The 19,897-nt window shown below is 47.8% G+C and overlaps 1 protein-coding gene across 1 annotated transcript in view; it reads right to left on the reverse strand.

Annotated features, from left to right (window-relative positions):
* Positions 1–19,897, reverse strand: part of CDYL2 (chromodomain Y like 2) — a 166,139-nt gene that overhangs the window by 39,805 nt on the left and 106,437 nt on the right. The window contains exon 2 of the mRNA XM_045796056.2: positions 11,688–12,276. Coding sequence (XP_045652012.1) covers positions 11,688–12,276 — 589 coding nt within the window. The remainder of the gene's footprint in view (positions 1–11,687; positions 12,277–19,897) is intronic.

A 19,897-nucleotide genomic window follows, 5' to 3' on the forward strand; every position in this document is an offset into this window, starting at 1 on the left:
CAGGGGGTGGGGGGACTGAAGTTGAAAAGACACCCTCCCCCCTGTCACTGCACCCACTAGCGTCACAAAGAGATCAAAGCACCCAACCTGCACCTGAACTCAATACGTGTGTGGTTATTTCACGGCTGGTCACTGTCCCAGCCCCTAACTGTCCCCGAGTACAGAATCCCTGAATTCAAGAGCAAAGCCCAAATTGACAAATTTTTAAAAATCACACTTAGTCGTGTTAGCCATTATCTGGCATGTTATAATGATGCCTCCTGACATGTCATGAATTTTAGGAAAGCTGAGGTTCCAACATTACTTAGAATTGCCAGGAGGGATAGATCGTACATCTTATGCTTATCGTCAGATGACTTAATGTTTTAAACAGGAGAGCAAAGCACAAATCCAACATGTAAAATAACCTGATTAAAAAAAACTTTTTCCACAGGTCAAATCATGTCTCCTGTGCTAAATCCCTTCCAGGGCCATGCCAACCCTCAAAGCACTATTGCGCCAGAATCCTAGACCACAGAGAGGCTCCCTAGGGTCTTCAAAGTGCAAAGTGACTTGGTTTAAAATCCATTTTCTCGCAACTAATGTATCATTGAACATTATATCAAAAACTAATGATGTACTATGTGTTGGCTAATTGAATTTCAATAAAAAACTTAAAAACTAAAATAAATAAATAAATAAAATCTGTTCTCTCATCTTCTCTTGCTGTGGCTCCACTCCCAAACTCTGTGGCTGGTCTCACCTGTCTTCCAACCTGAACTCACTCCTGCCCCTAAAACACCCTCCTCCCAGGATGACTTGAAGTTCTCTGAAGCTGCCTGCACTTTCCCGCCCCCAGGCCATTGCTTCAGCTGTCCCCAGGTCCCTGAATGCCATTTCTCTCAACCTTCACACAGCAGATCCTCAGGGCCACCTGCAAGATTTCTCTTCCAGGCAGCTGTCCCCTCCTCCCCGAGCTCCTGGGCATGGCCCACCGTCCACCACAGGGCCCCCCGTAGCCATCTGTCTGCACCCTGAGTTCTCAGCATGCTCGGCTTCACAGCTGGTCATTTGGGACCTTCTGATCCCTTCATTGGCTTCATTTAGCTTGAAGCTCTCTGGAAGACCAGGCCAGTTCCCTGCACACAGTGGGCGCAAAGTCAATGTCTCTTTAACTGAATTATAGAAAAAAATAATGATCTCGAGAACCTAAAGAAAAAGAGAGAGAGAAAGAAAAAGCATTTTCAAACATGATATAGCTCTCGTCTGAGCTCTCAGATAACCCCATCCCTCAGGAAGCAAAACAGCAGCAGTTAAGAATGTGGGTGTGAGGTCAGACCCACCGGCTCTGAATCCTGGGACATCCAAGTACCAAACAATGGGCCCCAGGTATTTCACCTCAATATGCCTCAGTTTCCTTCTCTGTACAATGCGGAGACAGAGAGGCCCTACATCCTGGATTAACTGAGTTACTATGTATACAGAGCTCATAGCATGGGCTCAAGAAATCAATGTTGGCTGTTTGGGTATGGTACGGAAATTTGGTATGGTTGATTAGTCTTTTCCTCATTTATTTGTTCTCTTCCCTAAACTGTGAGCATCTTGGGTTCTTCATCATTATATTCCCAGAACACAGCACGCAGAGACCCACTTCCAGGTACACAGCGCCTGGCTTCTAGCAGTAACTAAATGTTTGAGGAAGAGGTACACATGTGGCTTATTGATGATGTTTGAAGTGGATATTATATATTTTCCACAAATCTTAATAAGATCCAGTGTCTTGGTGCCTGGGTGGCTCAGTTAAGCATCTGCCTTCAGCTCAGGTCATGATCCCAGGGTCCTGGGATCGAGTCCCACATCAGGCTCCTTGCTCAGCGGGGAGCCTGCTTCTCCCTCTGCCTCTGCCTGTAGCTCCCTCTGCTTGTGCTCTCTCTCTGTGTCAAAAAAATAAATAAATGAAAATCTTTAAAAAAAAAAAAGATCCAGTGTCTACTGTCTAGAACATTCTTCCTTCTCCTCTTTGCCTGACCACAACTCCAAGCAACCTTTGGGTCTCAGATTAGATGCTGCTTCCACCTGGAAGTTCCACCTCTAACCTCCTCCTTCTGGCGGCCCCTCCCTCACGCACGGCGCTCCCACATTACAGGGCGCTGCAATGTTTGGCTGCTGCCTGGGGTTTTCCCTGCAAGAGGCTGAGATGGGCAAGGACCACACCACCTCTCACACACTGCTGGAGCCTCAGCACCCGACACCATGTCTGGCACCCACAGGTGCTCAGCGAACCTGGAGCCAGCTGCTTCTCTTTCCCACCAAGCGAATGTGAGGAGGTGCAGGAGGGAAGCCAGGCCAGCAAGAGGACATCTTGTTCAAACTCCAGGAACACAACACAGATTCACCCTTCTCCACTGTGGAGAAATAGGAGGGAATCAAGAAAGAGGTTGAAGGTGGAAAAAAAAAAAAAAACAAGCACACCCGATCTCTGTATTAAGAGAAGAAAAAACACACCTGAGTTAGGAGTCTCCAACCCAGTATCGTTGTCACCAAGATGGCAGGGAGAAGGCTCAAGATTCTGACTTCCATCAAGGGTGGGAGTGACAGGGTTGGTCATGCTCCCACCCAGAAGTGAGCCTCCCAAATCGGCCTCACTGGTTTACACAAACAGAATGAAAATCCGTATCCCAGTGTCCATGAAAAAGCAGCAGGGCATCTGCAGTAGGGTCAAAAGCATGCCTTCGAGGAGAGCAGGAGGAGGCCCCGTAAGCACCACAGTCTAACAACGGGGAAGGAGAGACCAGCGCACTGCGCGCTGTGAGCCAGGCCCCCACCATTCAATCCTCCGTGGTAGGTACAGCTACTCCCAGAGCACTTGCCTAGAGTCACCGGCTCCACAAGAGGCAGAGTCTGTACTTGACTCACAGACCCTCTGTCTCCAAGGCCGCCCCTGCCCCGCTGCCTCCAGAGTTTACCGCAAGTTTAAAGGAGACATCTAATTCTTTCTGCAACTGGGATTTCTATTAAGGAGTCCACTGCATGTCTCTTCCATAGCAAAGGACTACACAAAACACAGAAATGCAACCCAAATGAAACGCACGCCGAGAAATGGATCTGTAGTACCCTCAAGGGTGGTGGGGGGGGCAGAACCAGGGGCGGTGGAGGGGGGAGCCCAGGCGTTTAATTAAAAGCCTGTGAGACAGCGTGAATATTAAGAGAGAAGAAGCGTAGCAAGTAGGGCCCTCACGGCAGATGGTGAAAACAACTGTCAGACAGACAAGGGAAAGGGGATCCTTTCGTTGCTGCCGCAAAGAACCTGACAAAACATTAGCTCTCAATGTCAGGACCCCAGGAGCAGAAAGCGCAATGTGAGAAGGCGGGACAGCCCGAGGTGGGGGTGATGCTGACATAAGTGAATGGGGGCTGGACCTGGCACGGGACCCACATCTTACAGCAGCAAGGGATTCTCACTTTCTCTCTTTTGTCCATTCATGCATCCACTCCCTTATTTGGCAGGTGTTTCTTAAGCACCTACTATGGGCCAAGCACTGAGAGGTGCTGGAGACACAGCTGTGAGCAGAAGAGGGACCAAGCCTGCCCTCATGCAGCTCAGGATCTCATGGAGTGAGGGAAGCAGAGATCACCCACGTGATCAGGTTGTGACACTTACACACCGAGGGACGTGCTGTCGGTGAAGAAATACTGTTCGATGCGTGCAAACAGACTGGACACTGACCGACATGGGGAATCGCTGTTTGAGTGAGCCACGAAGGAGGAGAGGTCGACTGCCCAGGCGAGGGCTGGTGGGAGGGGAACACACACGCAGGTGTGGACAGGGCGCAAGGCAGGCCGGATTGGGCAGGCTTCACAGGCCCTGCTGAGCGTGGGCTGTGTGAAGGACTTCCTCAGCCTCTTCCAGAAAGAATCCAAAAACACCCTCCTATTGCAGGCTCCACCTGTCTGCTTCTCTGGCCAACCCTGACAGCCCAGGGAATCCCCTGGAACTTTAGCCTCCCCTGGGGGGTAGACTACAACTGGCTGGACTGCCACATTCCTTGTGATATGGCTCCAGGCACCCACATGTGGATCCTTGGCTCTATGGCCCTGTGCCTGCCGTCAACATCCCCACCATCCCTGCCTTCTTCCTGGCTTACTCTGGCTCCTTCTATCAGATTTCAACTTGTGCATCACCTCCTCCAAGAAGCCCTAACTCCTTGCCCAAGCCAGCTTAGGCATCCCTGCCTATAGCCACTTCTCTTTCTATGGGACAAGGCACTGTAATTATTTGTCTAAACAGTGCCTGGTATACAGTAGTCACTCGATGAGGACTGGTTGAGTTAACATCTATAAGACAGGATTAGTACGCACAGTACGTTAAGGGCTCTAAAACGCAAGTAGGAAAATACAAGGGTCCAGTTAGAAAACCGGGAGAGGTCTGAAACAACAGGAGCTAATATTTATCAAATGTCTACCCTATGGCAGGTAATATTCTTAGGGCTTTCTGTGAGGGAGTCCATGTATTCTGTACCCCAATCCCACAATACAGGATTGTTTCTGTAGTTTATGAATGAAGAACTTGGCCCAGAGAGGCTGAGCCACGTGCCAGAGGCGACGCAGAAGAATGCCTCTGTCTACCCACCACACTGAGTGTTGGTGGTGAGACGATGTTCGGGCCGCTCCCAGGGAAAGAAACACCGCCGGCAGGAACACGAGAAGATGTTCACACTCATTGTAAACTGAAATCACAATGAGAGAACCTGGAAAAGCCTGATGAAGACTTGGCAACAGCCACCGTTGGCGAGAGGGTGTCTTTGGAGGCAGCATAAATGTCTATTAGAGAGAGGACAGTCTGTCTGGATGCTGGAAAACTCCGGGCAGCTCAAAGGGGAAGCAGATCCACATGCCTGACACAAACGGGTTTTTAAGTTAAAACAAGATGTTCTCACCATTTCCAGTCTTTACTTGGATGTCACCTTCTCAGTGAGGCCTTGGATTCTTGTTGCGTGTGTGGTGTGTGTGCCTTTGAATCTGACGCCCAGAGGGAAATCTCTCACTACTAGTCATCCCGCCTCCCTGGAATGCCAAGTCAGCATCTTTGGAACCACTAAAGATGTCTCAGAGGCAGGCCCCAGGGGTGCCGGCCAGAATCACGCCCCAGGACACAGGGAAACGTGTGCTGGTTTGAACTTAATCGCTGCAGTGCCTTTTTTCCTTCTTAAAACCATTCACAGACCTCTGAGAGCTTCAGCATCGCTGGGCCTGACACCACACCCCACACCTCCCCTTGGCTGTGTCCCAACCTCTCTCACTGAGCCTCCATTTCCCTATCTAAAGGCAAGGCCAACCACGGCAAACCTTGTTGTGTGGCTATGCTGTTGGGTTGCTAACTCAGAGAAATGCTGAGGGGACTGGATGCTATCCCGTGTGCCGGACACGGAGGAGGAGCTCAGCACCACCACTACCATAATCATCAAAGAAGACTGGCCTTTTGTCTGAGTGCTAGGGGCGAGGGAGTAAGCCATGGGCCTGGGGGCCCACCCGACAGGAAGGAGAAGCTTTTCACCAAAGCTGGCAAGCTGACATTCATTACTGTTTTGAGACCCTCTGCAGACAATGCACCCCCTTACTGCTTGTACCCTCCGGGGGGGACGGGGTGTGGGGGGCACTTCCACCTCTTACCCACTTGCTTGGGTTCACCACTGATGAACGGCGGCTTGGAAATAGTTCCTAAGACTTGTTTTGAGGTAGTCGAGAGGGGAAGAGTATCTGAGCTGACAAGGAAAGTGATGAGTCGATTTCAGAATCTTGACATCAGCTTCTCTGGATGCCAAAAATGAAATCCAGGAGCGGGGAACCGACCGCAATGTTGATTTCCCCCTCGGACTCGCCACAGGTCAGGTGACAGTCAGATTTTCCATCCCCGTCTGGCACTTTCGCTCCGAGGCAGTGGCCAAGTTGGAAGGTCTTCCCATTACCCCGTAACAGAGTTATAAGTTCATTCATGAGCACCAGTCGCGTCCTTGCCACACTTTCAAAGACAAACTGGACAACCCCCCCCAGTCTGCTGCTGTTGTTGTTGCTGGTTTGGAAAACGACTGACTTTTGGATAATAACAGAAAGGTTGGTCACAGTCTGTGGGCCTGGGAGTGGGTGTCTAAAGTGTGTCAGAAGAACAGCTGTGCTGGGGCAAATAGATACCTACATTAACAAGAGGCCACTGATGTGACTCACTCGTGGCTGGGAGCTGCTGACCGCGACACTCAGAGCCAGTTTCCCCGCAGCCTCTTCCGGAGGCTGTGCACCTCAAGGAGCAGTGGTGATTCTACAGGTCATGAACTGGGGTCATGTTCAGGGCACGGAGTGAGAAGTTTCTGGAGGTCACAATTTTGAGGAAGTATCCAGGACTTTTAGCACTATACCCTGAAGCAGAATCGACCTATGATTTCCCCCGCTCTTCCCCTCCTCGGCTGGTTTAGAAATCCAGGTTGCACTCGCCTCATCAGAGGAGATGGAATGTCTCCTTTTTTTCTGCTCTCTGCAATCATTTGGGTAAGACAGGGATTACCTGCTCTAAAGCACGTCATAGACTCGCCTGTAAAACCATCTGGGCCTTGTGTGCCTTCTTCCTGCTATTTTTATGAGAGCTGCGTAATGATGGCGTTAATAATTTCTTTAATAGTTATGGATCTATTCAGGTTTTCTGGTCGTCCTTGAGTTCATTTCCTTAAGCCGTATTTTTTTTAGGGAACTGACCATCTTATCCAGGGTTTCAAACTGAATGACACAGAGTTAGTCACTGTATCTCAGGCTTAGAAGGATTCTATCCTTCCAGTAATAAGCAACAAGGGCAAGTCCAAGTGCCCCATCAGCAGTCTCAGTCCCCCACCCCCCCAAATCAGGGCATGTGTTTGTCCTGGATCAGGGTTTTAGGAACTGCCTTGTGCTGCTTGCAAGCTAGAGGGGCAGTGGTGTAGAGGCCCGGAGTCGAACTGCCTGGATTTCTCTCCTAGTTCTGACCTGGGCACATGTAACCTTAGTCTCCTCCTCTGTAAAATGGGTAGAACAGCCATAGCTAGTTCTCAGGACCGTACGAGGATCACAAAAAGTACTTTGTAAACCCCAAGGCCTCATCGTAGTAGGGAAATTCTCGTACTCTAAAACTCTGAACTTCATTTTTCATTTCACAAACTTTCAGCTTAGGATTCTCATGACTGCCAACTCAAGGTCCAGAGCAAAAGCCCTTCCTCTCTGTCCAGTACCACCAACTGGTATTCACAACCACCATCTGTCATTTTCGTCCCAACCCTCTTGGTGCTCATTTGTCTGGAGCAGATCTGCAAGTGGGGTCCCCGGACCAGCGGCAGCACCTGGGAACTTTCTAGAAATGCAGACTCTCAGGCTGTACTCCACATCTACTGAATCAAGACGCTCGGCGGGTTGGCATAACAACCCTGTGTTGTGACACACCCTTCAGGGGATTCTGATGCCGGCTCCATGCGTGAGAGCCCTAAGTTCTTAAAAGCCACAGGGCACTACCCACGCTCCTGCTGAGTCCTGAGGTGCTTTCAAAGCATGCTTACTCCCCGATGATCAATGAAGGGCATGATAATCATGCAGGAAGAGGAGTGGGAAGAGATAAACAAACATTATAGAAGTGAAAGCTGAGATCATTTTAAAAGATCAATGGAGAGAAATGGCAAATGTTGCCTGTTTGTGTGGGGTGACTCACTCAATGAGAGGAACCATTCTGAAAACACTGAATCAAGCAGCTTCTGAGCTGCAGTGCCCGCACGACAGGCAAGAGTCATCGGGACGCAAGGAAAAGGATTCTCAGAATTCCAAGAAAAGCGAACGTGGGGCACAGGCTCAGCATCAACACAGGAAGCTCACGGGCTTCACGGACATTCAGGGAACGCTGGGCACCTGTGGGTTGTGCTCGCGCTCGGGGCAGAACGCTGGCTCGAAGTTAGGGATGCCGCTTCCACAGGTTAGAGGCTCGTCTGCGTCTGTAAAGTACTGATGCTCTGGCCCATTCAGACAAGGGTGTGCCAGCCACTTCTCCCGGACCAGGCCACGAGAGAAGCCAGCTAACTCAACAGCTTTTCCATACAGATGAATCTGGTCTATTTTAGAGAAAAAGACAGAGGGAGAGAGAAGAAAAAGAAACACAGAGAGAGAGGCCTGGTGGAAAAGTGCATCAGCAAGAAGAAGTGACGTCAGGGTTTAAACCTTTGGAGGACCAAATCACATTCCCACTTCCACAGTCTTAACATCTAAGGTACAACTCTGGCTCGACCAGCAAAGGGATCCATGAACCACTGCTGAGAAACCAAGTACTTCCTCTGCAACGACTGTATGGTTAAAATTCAGCATTTAAAATGCATAACCCACCCCCTGCCCCTGAGATCCGGATTCATTCGATTGGGGTGGAGCCCATTTTTAACAAGCTCCCCAAGGGATACTGAGGCAGATGGTTCCAGACCACAGAGCCATTTGTCATTACCAGAGGAGTCAGAATCAAGAGCAGTACTCAGTCGCTGCACACATTTCACAAACATTACTGGGGAAAATGCAGGCTGAAACCAAAACACCACCCGCCAGAGCCCCAATTTAGCATTTGTTCCCACAGCACAGATCAGGGAAGTCAGCAGTAAATGAGTAACGTGTTACATAAGTTGCTTTTCTGTATGCAGAACCTTAATTCACCAACGAGAAGTTAAAATCATATAAAAAGCAACAGCCCACCCCCAAAACAAATGCTGGGAAAGCGAAGCCAGGATCTCCCCAGCCCCTTCTGGCAGCCAAAGATAATCCGTCCTCTGCGCTGCAAACCCCACTGGCTCACCTTGTGCCACTAGGAACCGGATCCTTTGGTGGAGGTGGGGAAAGGTAGAGTTAGGGAAGTGGGGAGGAAGACGACAGTCAGGTTTCCACTTGGACATGGACTGTGGCTTCATCGAGGCTTTTCTCTGGTTGAAAACGTAAGTGGAGCCATGTTTTACTTGACTACACCTCTGACCCCTTGCTGGCAAGTTCTGGAACCACAAAACCCCTCTGTCTTGAGTCTTATCTAAGAACCCCGAACCACTTTATCTCTTTGGCAAAGATTCCCAGTCTTTTCCTTTCCCCAGTTATCCTAAGACCTAAGATAGTAAGCTAGTTCTAACTAGAATGTTAAAGGCTGACAGTGCTTGGAGAATTTATCAGCCCAGTGACCAACAGAGGATGTGAATGTGGGCATGGCAAAGCTATACCATGTATGTAATACACATGTTACCTCTTCCACTGAGCTGGCCTCAGGAACCTCTCCACACTGACCTGGAGCCATCCATGCTCACCTTACTGGATAGTAAACTGTAAGTTTCAGAGGGAGAAGTCCTTACCTATCTTTTTATTGCTCCAAGCACCTAGCATGGTGACTAACCCTTAGGAAGTGCTAAAAAAATAATAAAATAAGCACTGAATTGACTTAAATTGACATCTGATGTGAGCCTTAATTGCCACCCCCATTTTGCCACAGAGCACGTTTCAAAATGCATTAGAGTCACCTGGGGTGCTTGTTAAAAACCCATCTTCTGGGCTCCACCCCAGACTTAGTAAGTCAGGCTCTATGGGACCGTCATTTTTGACAAGGTGCCAGGTAATCTTACACACATAAAATTTGAGAACCGCAGCCTTAACCTTACAGGGGAATCTCAAGGACACCAATACTATGGGATGTAATTAAGCCAAAGAGCCCTTTGAGAACGCCCAAAACAGAACAAAATAGAGGTAGGTAGCTTCCTCCTCTCTCTCCAGCTATATGCTCAAATAGAGAATATTCAATGTTGGGGGGAAAATAAGGCCAATTAGAGACCGGAGACAAGAAAGGTCTAGAGAAGAAGCTTTCTGGAGTTAAGATGGGGATTTAACAAGGCCACCTTGGATCCCAGCAGGCTCATCCTCACCTCCCTCCCCGGTTGTGGGGTGCTGTGCCCCATCAGCAGATCATGAACTAGGGGGCACTGACGAGGCCCAGAGATGGAGAGCTGATGGCTAGGAGCTCTGCCCCACTTTGGAAAGTCATGTGGAATGAGAGATGCACCTCCATCTAGACTTCGCTACAAGTCTGGCTTCTCAGCTTCACCCTGCAGGCTGGTGGCTACCTCAGCTAACTGTCCCCCCTCGTGCTTCTCCTCCCACTCTTGGGGCAGCCACATTTTGAGCAGGGCAGAGGACTGCTACCAGCCAGGTTCTTGGCATCCACACCCAAGGAGCCTCAAGTTCCCCTCACCCGTCGTCCTCCCCGAGACAGGGAATTCCTCTCCCGCGGGCAGCTGTCAGGGGAACGTCAAACACGGATGTTTATGCCAGGCCTCATTTACACAAGCCCACTCCTCCCCGAGAGATGAATTTTTAAAACAAACAGCTTTTACATATGTTAGCAGGCAGAGTCATGTCAGCATCAGGGATCCCCAGACGGAAACGTGAGTCAATCTGGGGCAGACACTGCTAAATAAATCCTGTTTGGGTGAAATTCCTCTCTCTGGAATAAGAGGAACCTCAAAGCAGATCGCTCAGATTCCCCGGCAAGATTCCCCAAAGACGCCCCCGCTCTCTGCAGCGGGGCATGCCCTGAGCACTTTGCACTCAGATCACCATTGCTCTCCTGAGCATTTGCCTCCGTCACGCCCCCTCCTGGGAGCTCTGCCAGCCCGTCCCACCTGCGTCCCACACCCCTACTCCCACACACACTCTGGTTCCATCCAGGGCATCAGATGTCCCTTCTCTGTTGGGCACGGGTTGTCCGTGCTCATCCCAAGGCTTCGAGTTCTGGCAGCTAAAGACAAAAATGCCAGCACCTAGACACACAGGTAGCTGACAAATGAGGGAGTGCACGAAAGGTGTACAGATGGCTAATCTGGAAGCTCCGGGCCGCTAAGGCTTAGTCAAGAAGTAATTTCACTATCAAGGAAATGTCAGGTTTGGGAGCTTTAATTACCTGGGTCATTGCCTCCTCTTACCTTAACTTTGCCTGTGGGCACTTGGTAAAAGGAAGGAGTTCTGTAACTTTTGCTGGGTTGCTTCCAGGGTAGAAGAAGAAGATGCAAACCCCAAGAATTAGCAGAGGATGTGGTCAGGGCAGCATTCAAGACCTCTACAGACATGGGGCCAGAGCCCCCAGGCCAGCAACAGACAAGGCGTGAGAGGCTCCGGTTTAAGAATGGGTTTAGAGAATTTCAAGTCCAAACTGCGTCTGAGAAGAAGGGCAGACCCCCACCTTTCTGGGCTACACTGCAGGGGGCTCGATGAGACTTAAAGTATCCTCTTCCCTGGGACGTGCATGCCACCCCAGAGAGACCCTTGCCCTCTGGGGACATGAGTCACAGGTCCTGGCGGGTGAGGACTTGGAGCTGCCCTCACAACAGGGGCTCCAGAGTGGTTACCATGCCCCAGGCTGTATTCAAGGAGTCAGGAATTTTCAGCCCATTACAGGCCTTGGCTGGAGCATCAGTGGCTTGGCCTCCCCCCCCCCCCCCCCCCCCCCCGTGCACAGGTGTCTGTAACCAGTGTGAGAAAGACAGAAGGAGAATTACTACCTAGCTAAGAGTCAGGGTTGTTGGAGTGGGGCTAGGGGGGTCTTAGTAGCCCCCAAGGCTGCCTGAAAAGCCCCAAACCACCATGGCCAGAAACAAACACGGGGGGGGGGGTGTTGGCAGGGAAGACAAGCCACGTACCGAGCCCGTTCTCCGCCAGTGCCGCATGGGTGACGCCACATTCGGCCAGCTCTTGCTCTCCTACATCATTCAAATCCAAGCCAGGCTGGTGGGACCCGTTTCCAAAGTGCCTCTCGTCCTTCTCAGAGCTGGCATCCCCATTCTCCATCCCATTCTGAGCCTTTTTCAGCGGCATTATCTGCAAACCACTGGGGGTAGTCCTGTAAGACACCGTTTTGGTGGCCCTGTCGCCTCCCGCAGGGGGCTTGGCTGAATACCCTTTTTTTGGCTTGGACAGGGAAGGGTTGATTCGCTTCCGTTTATGGGAAGTCCCTTTGCTCTTTCCAGACTCTGAAGGTCTGTGGGAGAGTTTCTCAACCGACGGGCCTCGGCCGTCACGCAGGAGCTTGGAGGCGCTGGCCTGCTTCCCTGATTTGATCCTTTTGTCCTTGGACACGTGCAGCCCGTTGAATTCGTCAATAAACTCTTCACAGTGCAACAGATGGTGCTCCGGCTCCCACGTGTCCTCTGTGCTTCCGTAGCCTTTCCATCGGATAAGATACTCCCATTTCCCTTTCTTGTTCTTCCTCTTGTCTACAATCCTTTCAACCTGGGACACAAGATGAGAGAGTCAGAAAAGAGAGGGAAAAAAAAAAGGAGAGAGGAAAGAAATCAGTCCCAGGCAACAACAGCACAAAACCCTCACTCAGGACAGAAGCACCTGCCGGGCCCTGGGGCGAGCCGTTCAACACCAGAAGCCGACACTTCCAGGAGTGTTCGAGAAGGCTGGTTTATTTTAGGACACTACTAAATGGAACCAAAGGCACTCGGCTGTCTCCCATGACAACTGTGTGATGCCATGCCTGGCTGGTGGCATCTGCCTGTCCGAGGCTTACTCTTGCTTGAAATCACAGTGCAAGCTTTCACTAAAGGTCTCTATTCTTTTCATTGCACCAAAGTGAAATCAGACATTTAAAGACCAGTTTGGTGTGACTTTTTCACCCCTACTTATGGTAAGTAACATTTATGGAGCACTTACATGGTAGGCACTATGCTTAATGTCCTTATTTATAATAATACGAACGCTTAGTCGCACTCACTGGCCAGGTACTAAATGTCAGGCATGGATGACCCCATTTCATTTCCCTCTGATGACAACTTAGTGCAATAGGTATTCTTTCTAACCCTAATCTACACTGAGGAAACGACACTTCAGGGAGATTAGGTCACTCGACCAAGTTCCAAGCTGGTAAGGGCAGAGCTGGGATTTGAACACTTTTACTCCCAATTTATTTTCTTAATCATGAGGCCATACCAATTCTCTCAACCACAAAAATCTTCCATACTGACCAAAACTGATTTGAATTGGCAAAGCCCAATATCCCTCCCTGCCCCCACCCACAGTAAGCTCCCCCAGCCTACAATGCAGGGCTAAGAGGTGAGATCTGAACCTCTATCTGTCTGGGTCTAAAGCCATGTGCTACTGTCTACATATCTTCAAGGCTATGAAAATCTGCCCTGTCTTCAAGTATTCTCATGGAAGAACACACTTAGAGAAACATCAGTCCTGATGCTAATAACCGGCCAATCGAGGGGAAGAAAACGTCAGGGTTCACCATTTATTATTCTTTCAACTTTGCCCTAGATGAAATTCTTTAAGTTTAAAAAACATGACAGAAAATTCCCAATGTTCTACCCCCCAAAAACTAAATTTCAATGAAAAAGTAAAGCAACTACATTCAAAAGTTCATTGCATTTCAATGTCGACATAATGGAATTCTGACCCAGTGAAATTAATGAGTGAGGAATATGCCCTTGAAACTCATGAAAAGAAAAACAAGATGAGAGGGGAGAAGTGAGTACAGGTAGAGTTGATCATTTTTCCAGATGCGTACCAAGTGCAGGGGCGTTCATTATATGACTGTTTAGGTGTACATGTCTGAATTTTTATGTTTAAAATTTTCCACAGTAAAAAGTAAAAAACGTTGAAAAGTGAGATTGTCTCCCAATGGTTGATGTACAACAGAGGCTATGCAAAATAATTAAATGATTTTCACTGCTTTGCACCTAATAAATATGCAAATGACTAGGCCATACTGCCTCTTCATAACACTGCTTCTTAGAGACAATTTAAATGGTTCCCTTAATTGATTTATCTACAAATTGGCCTATTTCTATTAAAATTCCTTTCTTTACAAAATGCTCTGTGAACATCTGTTTTCGATTTATTACATAATTTTCAGATGTATCACACAAACTCTAGAACAGTTTAAAAAAGTAAAACCATGCCAAACTAATCCAACTTCCCAATCTCTGGATCAAGGAATGGGGCTAGTTGAGTTTTCATTTATGATGATGCTCCAGAAAGTCAAGAGTGTTTCTGGAAGAGCCTGCAGCCTTGAACATTTGGAGGTCTTTGAAGGGGAAAATGCTCTGCAGGTTTACAGCAGTAAACCTGCAGAGGTAGGTGAACAGCACCCAGGCCCTGCCTGAAATAGCAGCATTCTCAAGAACACCAACCTAAGGGTATCAGAAGGAAGCCCAGATATTTCTTAGGAGCTAAGGGATTTGTGTTGGCATGCAGGTCTCCAGCTTCAGAAAGCATATGGAGAAACTTTTTCCCCAGGAGAAACTTCTTCCCCAGGATGAAGCAGAAAACCATGTTAGACAAACAACCAACACAAGGGATAGGTGGGCAGATGGATGAATGAATAGATGGGTGGATCATGGGGTGGATGGATGGATGGATGGATGGATGGATGGATGGATGGATGGAAAAATGGATGGCTGGTGGATGGATGGACAGACACATGGGTGGACAGTGGGATGGTGGGTGAATAGAAGGATGGATAAATGGACAGATGTCTGGACTCATGGGTCAAAGGGAGGGTAAAGAGGTGAGTTCAGAAATGGACGGGTGGATGGATAGATGGCACTCACCCATCAGAATGGGTGTATAAGGCTATGGAACAAGACTATCTGGTTTAAATCTCCTGGTAAGCCTTTTATTATGTGTTCTTGAGCAAGTTAAACCTCTTTAGGCCTCATATGACTCATCAAGCAAGGGGGAAATAACAGCACCTACCTCACAGGGTGGTTGTGGGGAATATACAAATAAGTAGTTTTTCATTCCTTAGTAAAGGTCACTTAATCTTGCATATCCTCCTGTGAATACAAACCATGGTGGTATCTAAAGACAGAATGTTTCTACACCCTGCAAAATATGACCTCCTAAGGATAATCAACTCCTCCCTGGGAAGGAGAGTCAACCAACTTACATAAGTCCCTCTAAGTATGAGAGATAGCTATGCAGGGAAGCCTTGCTCAAGAAGCCTGGGGAGTCAGCAAGTGCACAGTGTCCACACAGCTATTGAGGGCCACACTTCTGGTGGGGGACCTGGTTTCTTCCCTCCTAGTTACTGGAGGATTGAGTCACAGAGTCACAAATGGAAACAGAAAGGCTACTGCTGCCACCTCTGGTTCCATCCACAAAGCCACTGGGTGGCTTGACAGCCATTTCTACTTAAATTAACCCAATACCAACAACAAATAGTATTTTTTTAAAGATCTTATTTATTTAGAGAGAGAGAGACAGAGAGTGTGTCTGTGTGCAGGTAAGCAGGGGGAAGGGCAGAGGGAGAAGGAGAGAATCTCAAGCAGACTCCACACTGAGCATGGAGCCCAAGGCAGGGCTCGATCTCACCACCCTGAGATCATGACCTGAGCCAAAACCAAGAGTTGAATGCCTAACCTACTGAGCCACCCAGTACCCCCAACAACAAATAGTATTAACAGGACCATCTCTAATAGCCTAATGTGTGGGAGGAAACCATTGGCTCTGCCACCTTCTGTCCACATGACCCTTGGCAAGTTGCCCAACTTCTCTGGGCCTCAGTCTCCCCATCCGTAAAATAGGTTCACAAAGCCTGCTTCTTTCAGATTCACAAAATGAACTTTTACTGAAAGACCAAAATGCTTACAAGGAGCTCAGAAGAAAGCTGGCTCCGCATTTCCCATCATACTTAGAATCTGCAATCTCCTGGGATCTAATTTCCTTCTTTACATCCCTGTATAGGTTTTCTGACCCTCGTTTCCTCTTCTTCTCAGGAGACTCTCAAACAAAACCAGAATTCTAATTTGTGCTGGTGATAACAAAAGCCCACATAATTTAGGACGTGATCTTGCTAAGACTGCAATATTCTCTGTTTGGGAAATCCTTTCTTCCCCTCGAGCTCCCCCAGACTCTTCCACTGTCCCCTAACATCTTATACCTGCTGAAAACACAGACCTGGTCATCCAGGCTCTGGCAGCACCACTCCTGCGCACCCTCCCACTTCACTGGCACAAGGCCTCCCGCACAACCTAAAGTCCAGTTCCTCCAAATGGAGACAGTCATCAATTCCCTCCCCTTGTAATTACTGACAAACACATGAATGATATCAAAAACTCGTGTGCTCACACACACCCACCAGCCCCTTTCTTTCAAAGATAAGCAATCTGAGACCTTGAACTGTTTCTCAGAGTTCAACCAAATCATTAATTAACATTTACTCCCTGTGATCCCAGGCAGCATGAGACACTCTCCTACTGCAGGCGGGGGCACAGAGCTTCCAATGCAATTATTACCACCACCGCAATGACGAGCGGATGGCTGTCTCATTAGGAACAGTAATGATGATAATCACCTTTATCGGTACATGCTGTTCCAGGAACTGTGCTGACACTCATGAAGTTTTAGATTTCACCTTCATACCCAGGCTGGCAGCTGGGCATGACTCTCACCATTGGACAGGTGAGAAAGCTGAGGCTCAGAGAAGGTGGATAACTTTATCTGGATCACAGAGTCAGGAGGTGGTTGGCCAAGACGGGACCCCTTGCTCGTCAGAACCCTCAGCCCAAGTCCTCAGCCCCCGGGCCACACTTCACCAGTGGGAAGCCCTCAGGCTGGTGGGGACACAGCCCTTAAACGAGCCAGCATGAAGTAACATGTGGTGACAAATGACAGTGAAGAGAATGTAAGAGAGGAAACAGTGACGGAGGGAACGGGGCTACTCCAGGTCGGACGGGCAGGAAAGGCTTCTGCAAGAAAGAACAAGTTAAGCTAACACCGAATGGGGCCTTCCAGAGGTGGAAAAAATTTGAACCGGGGAGAGGCCTTTCTGAGCAGAGAGAGGTCACTCCCCACCTTCCCCTTCAGCCTTCAGCCTTCCACTAGCAAATCATACCACCGCCATCTCACATGCATCCAGCATTTATGAAGCGCCAGCTGCTGCTCTATGCTGCTCTACCCATAGATTGACTATATATTATATATATGAACTCATTTAATCTTCAAAATAACTCAGTGAGGCAGGTCATTTTATTCTCTCCCTTTTTTAAACAGAGGATAAAATGGAGGCACCCAGAGGTTAAGGCCCTTGGCCAACAATCAGTGGAGAGCTAAGACTTGGCCCAAAGCATCTTGGCTCCAGAACCCATGCTTTCAGTGAGTGCACTATACCCACCACCCACTCTTGTCCAATGGGCCCAACCTGGCTGAGGACCCAACCTGATGGCATATCTAAGCTTCGGACACTTGCCCTCAGCACTGCCAAGGTCACAGAAGACCTGAAGCACCTATACGTGGCTCAGGAGTAGCCTTTTGGGCCTGACTCCCCTGGCTTGCCATGGGGGCCTCCCTCCCCTCTGCTCCAATTCTCCATGGGTTCAAAAGGAAACAGACTAATCAGCAATCATATTCCCATCCCAGCTTCCCACCAAAGAAAAACAGTGTATGGAATCATAGTAGCTCAGAAACCGGGGTTACCAAAGATTTTCCAGACTCTTGAAGGAATGCCTCCCACACCAGATGGCACTGGATTGATAAACTGTGTGTTACTAAGACATGATTCCCCTCTGAATGCCAAGAGCAAGAGCAAGAAAGAATAAAGGAAGAGGCCCATGCCTGCTGTGTGCCCATACATTCACCAGAGCAACCATCCCTAGACATCCCCAGATTCTAGACCTCAAGCCCCACACCCACAAGGACCTCTCTCTCTCTGTATCCTTTCAACATCCTGGGACAACTTCCTTGGGTGCAGAAAGGCACAGGTACCCCGTCATTACAACTCGGGGTATGAGGTCCTCGGCAAGGATAAAGATAGGACCAGTCCGGGAAGCAACTAGGTATGAGCTGTTTCAGGTTGGGAAGGCTGATTGTTTCAGGTTGAGAAGGCAGTATCAACAGGCAGCGTTTCCCACTCAGTCCAGCAAAACTGCACTGGAGCAAGAGCTGCTGGAGCAAGAAATTAGGCTCAGAGCCATGTAATTTAAGCTAGCCTCCAGGGGAGAGTCTAAGGGGGGATCTCAGTAGCATCCAAGTGATGAGGGACCAAGAGGAATTCCCACACCCCTCTACCAGAGAGACCTCTCTTTGATCAAGAATACACAGGCAAAACCTGGCAACAACATCGTTGCAGACACATTCGTAAAGAACTTCTAAAATGTATCAGAACACAATCATCACTAAAGGTTCTCAGTAAAATCATAACTAGGAAAAGCACTACTGCACATTTTTACATAGCATCTGTGTCGTGTTTCCAAAGATGATAGAAAATATGAACTCTGTTTTTAGAAGAGAGAAAAGAAAAGGTAAATGATGAAACCAATAGGTTGAGCAGGAGACTGAAATGAAAGACTCATTTACATAAGAAAGGATGTAAGGAAACCAAAAGAAAAACACAAGCAAAGAAATAAAATTCCCAAGGGAACCAGGAAAGGACAGAATCAACATGCAGAAAATCAAATCCGTGAGGGAGACAAGGTACTTGAAAAGCTTTCCAAGGACACAGCAATTCTTAAAGAAAACCTTAAGGAACATGAGAACCAGACATCCAGGAAGGTCAACAGAGATCCAACCAAGGTTAAGTCTGGTAGGGGAGAAGAAATCAAAATGGGACAAGAACACAAATAAGGCCTACCAGAAAAAAAATCTCTGTATCTTGAGTCTGTAGGTCAAGGAAAGATAATGACGGGGGAGCCAGAGTTGAGAATAAACTGACTTTATTTCTTTACTCTTATTCTTGCAAAACTTCTTTTTTAAAAAATATTTTATTTATTTATTTATTTATTTATTTGCAAGACAGAGAGAGAGCACATGCAGGAGTGGGGGGGAGGGGCAGAGGGAGAAGGAGACTCCCCACTGAGCAGGGAGCCCAATGCAGGGCTGGATCCCAGGACCCTGAGATCATGACCTGATCTGAAGGCAGACACTTAACCAAATGAGTCACCCAGGTGCCACACAAAACGTCTTAATTTCAAAAAAATTAAACTCCTCACTCTCACACCCAACTCTCCCCTATCCAAAATGGTAGGGGAAAAAATCAGGCAGACTTCAGAGAACATTAAAATACCAGAATAAAAATTGAAAAAAATAAATATTGTAAACTTAAGAATTCTAAAACCAGGGAAGTGGGCCTTCAGATGAAAAGGAAGGAGGAAGACATCTCATGTGTTAAGGAACAAAATATATATAACTACCCATTCAAAAAAATGACCTCTAGGATTTTGCAGTTCCAGAAAATAAGAAAGTATTTAAAAATTAAATAAATAAGCTCTGAATGATGGGAGAATGCCAAAAGGAACCAACTGAAAGAGCTCCTAGTGGCCAAAGCTAGAACAATTTGAATAAGAAAATAAACAGCAATAGTACTACATTTATAACCCAAAGACTAAAATAAATATCCATGAGTTCATCTGATATAAATAAATGAATTACTTATCAGAAGTTGTCTGTGGGCCAAATCTGGCCCAAGGCCTGTTTTAAAAATAAAGATTTATCGGAACATACCCATGCCCATTCATTTATGTATGATCTATGGGTGTTCCAAACCACAAAAGTGTAACAGAGACTGCATGACCCGTAAGGTCTAAAATGTTTGCTATCTGGCTTATTACAGAAAAAGTTTGCTGACTCTGTAATAAATAAACAAATGGGGGGACAAAAGACCAATATCCCTTATGGAAGAATTCCAAATAATAAATGTAAAAAGAACAAGGCAAACAGAAAAATCACTACTGGAATACCACAGAAATAATTGCTGTAGTCAAGATCCACAGACAGATGATAAAATTAGTGGGTAAAACTTTAAAGAGAAATCAGATATTTGCATAGCATCAAAGTATCCCCCCAACATGCTTATTAACTACCATGGTAGTTTTAACAGATGCCCATCAACTGATACCCCTCCTTT

Source organism: Ursus americanus, chromosome 21, assembly GCF_024610735.1.
Source record: "Ursus americanus isolate L20-20 chromosome 21, mUrsAme1.1.p, whole genome shotgun sequence".
Taxonomy (NCBI): Eukaryota; Metazoa; Chordata; class Mammalia; order Carnivora; family Ursidae; genus Ursus; species Ursus americanus.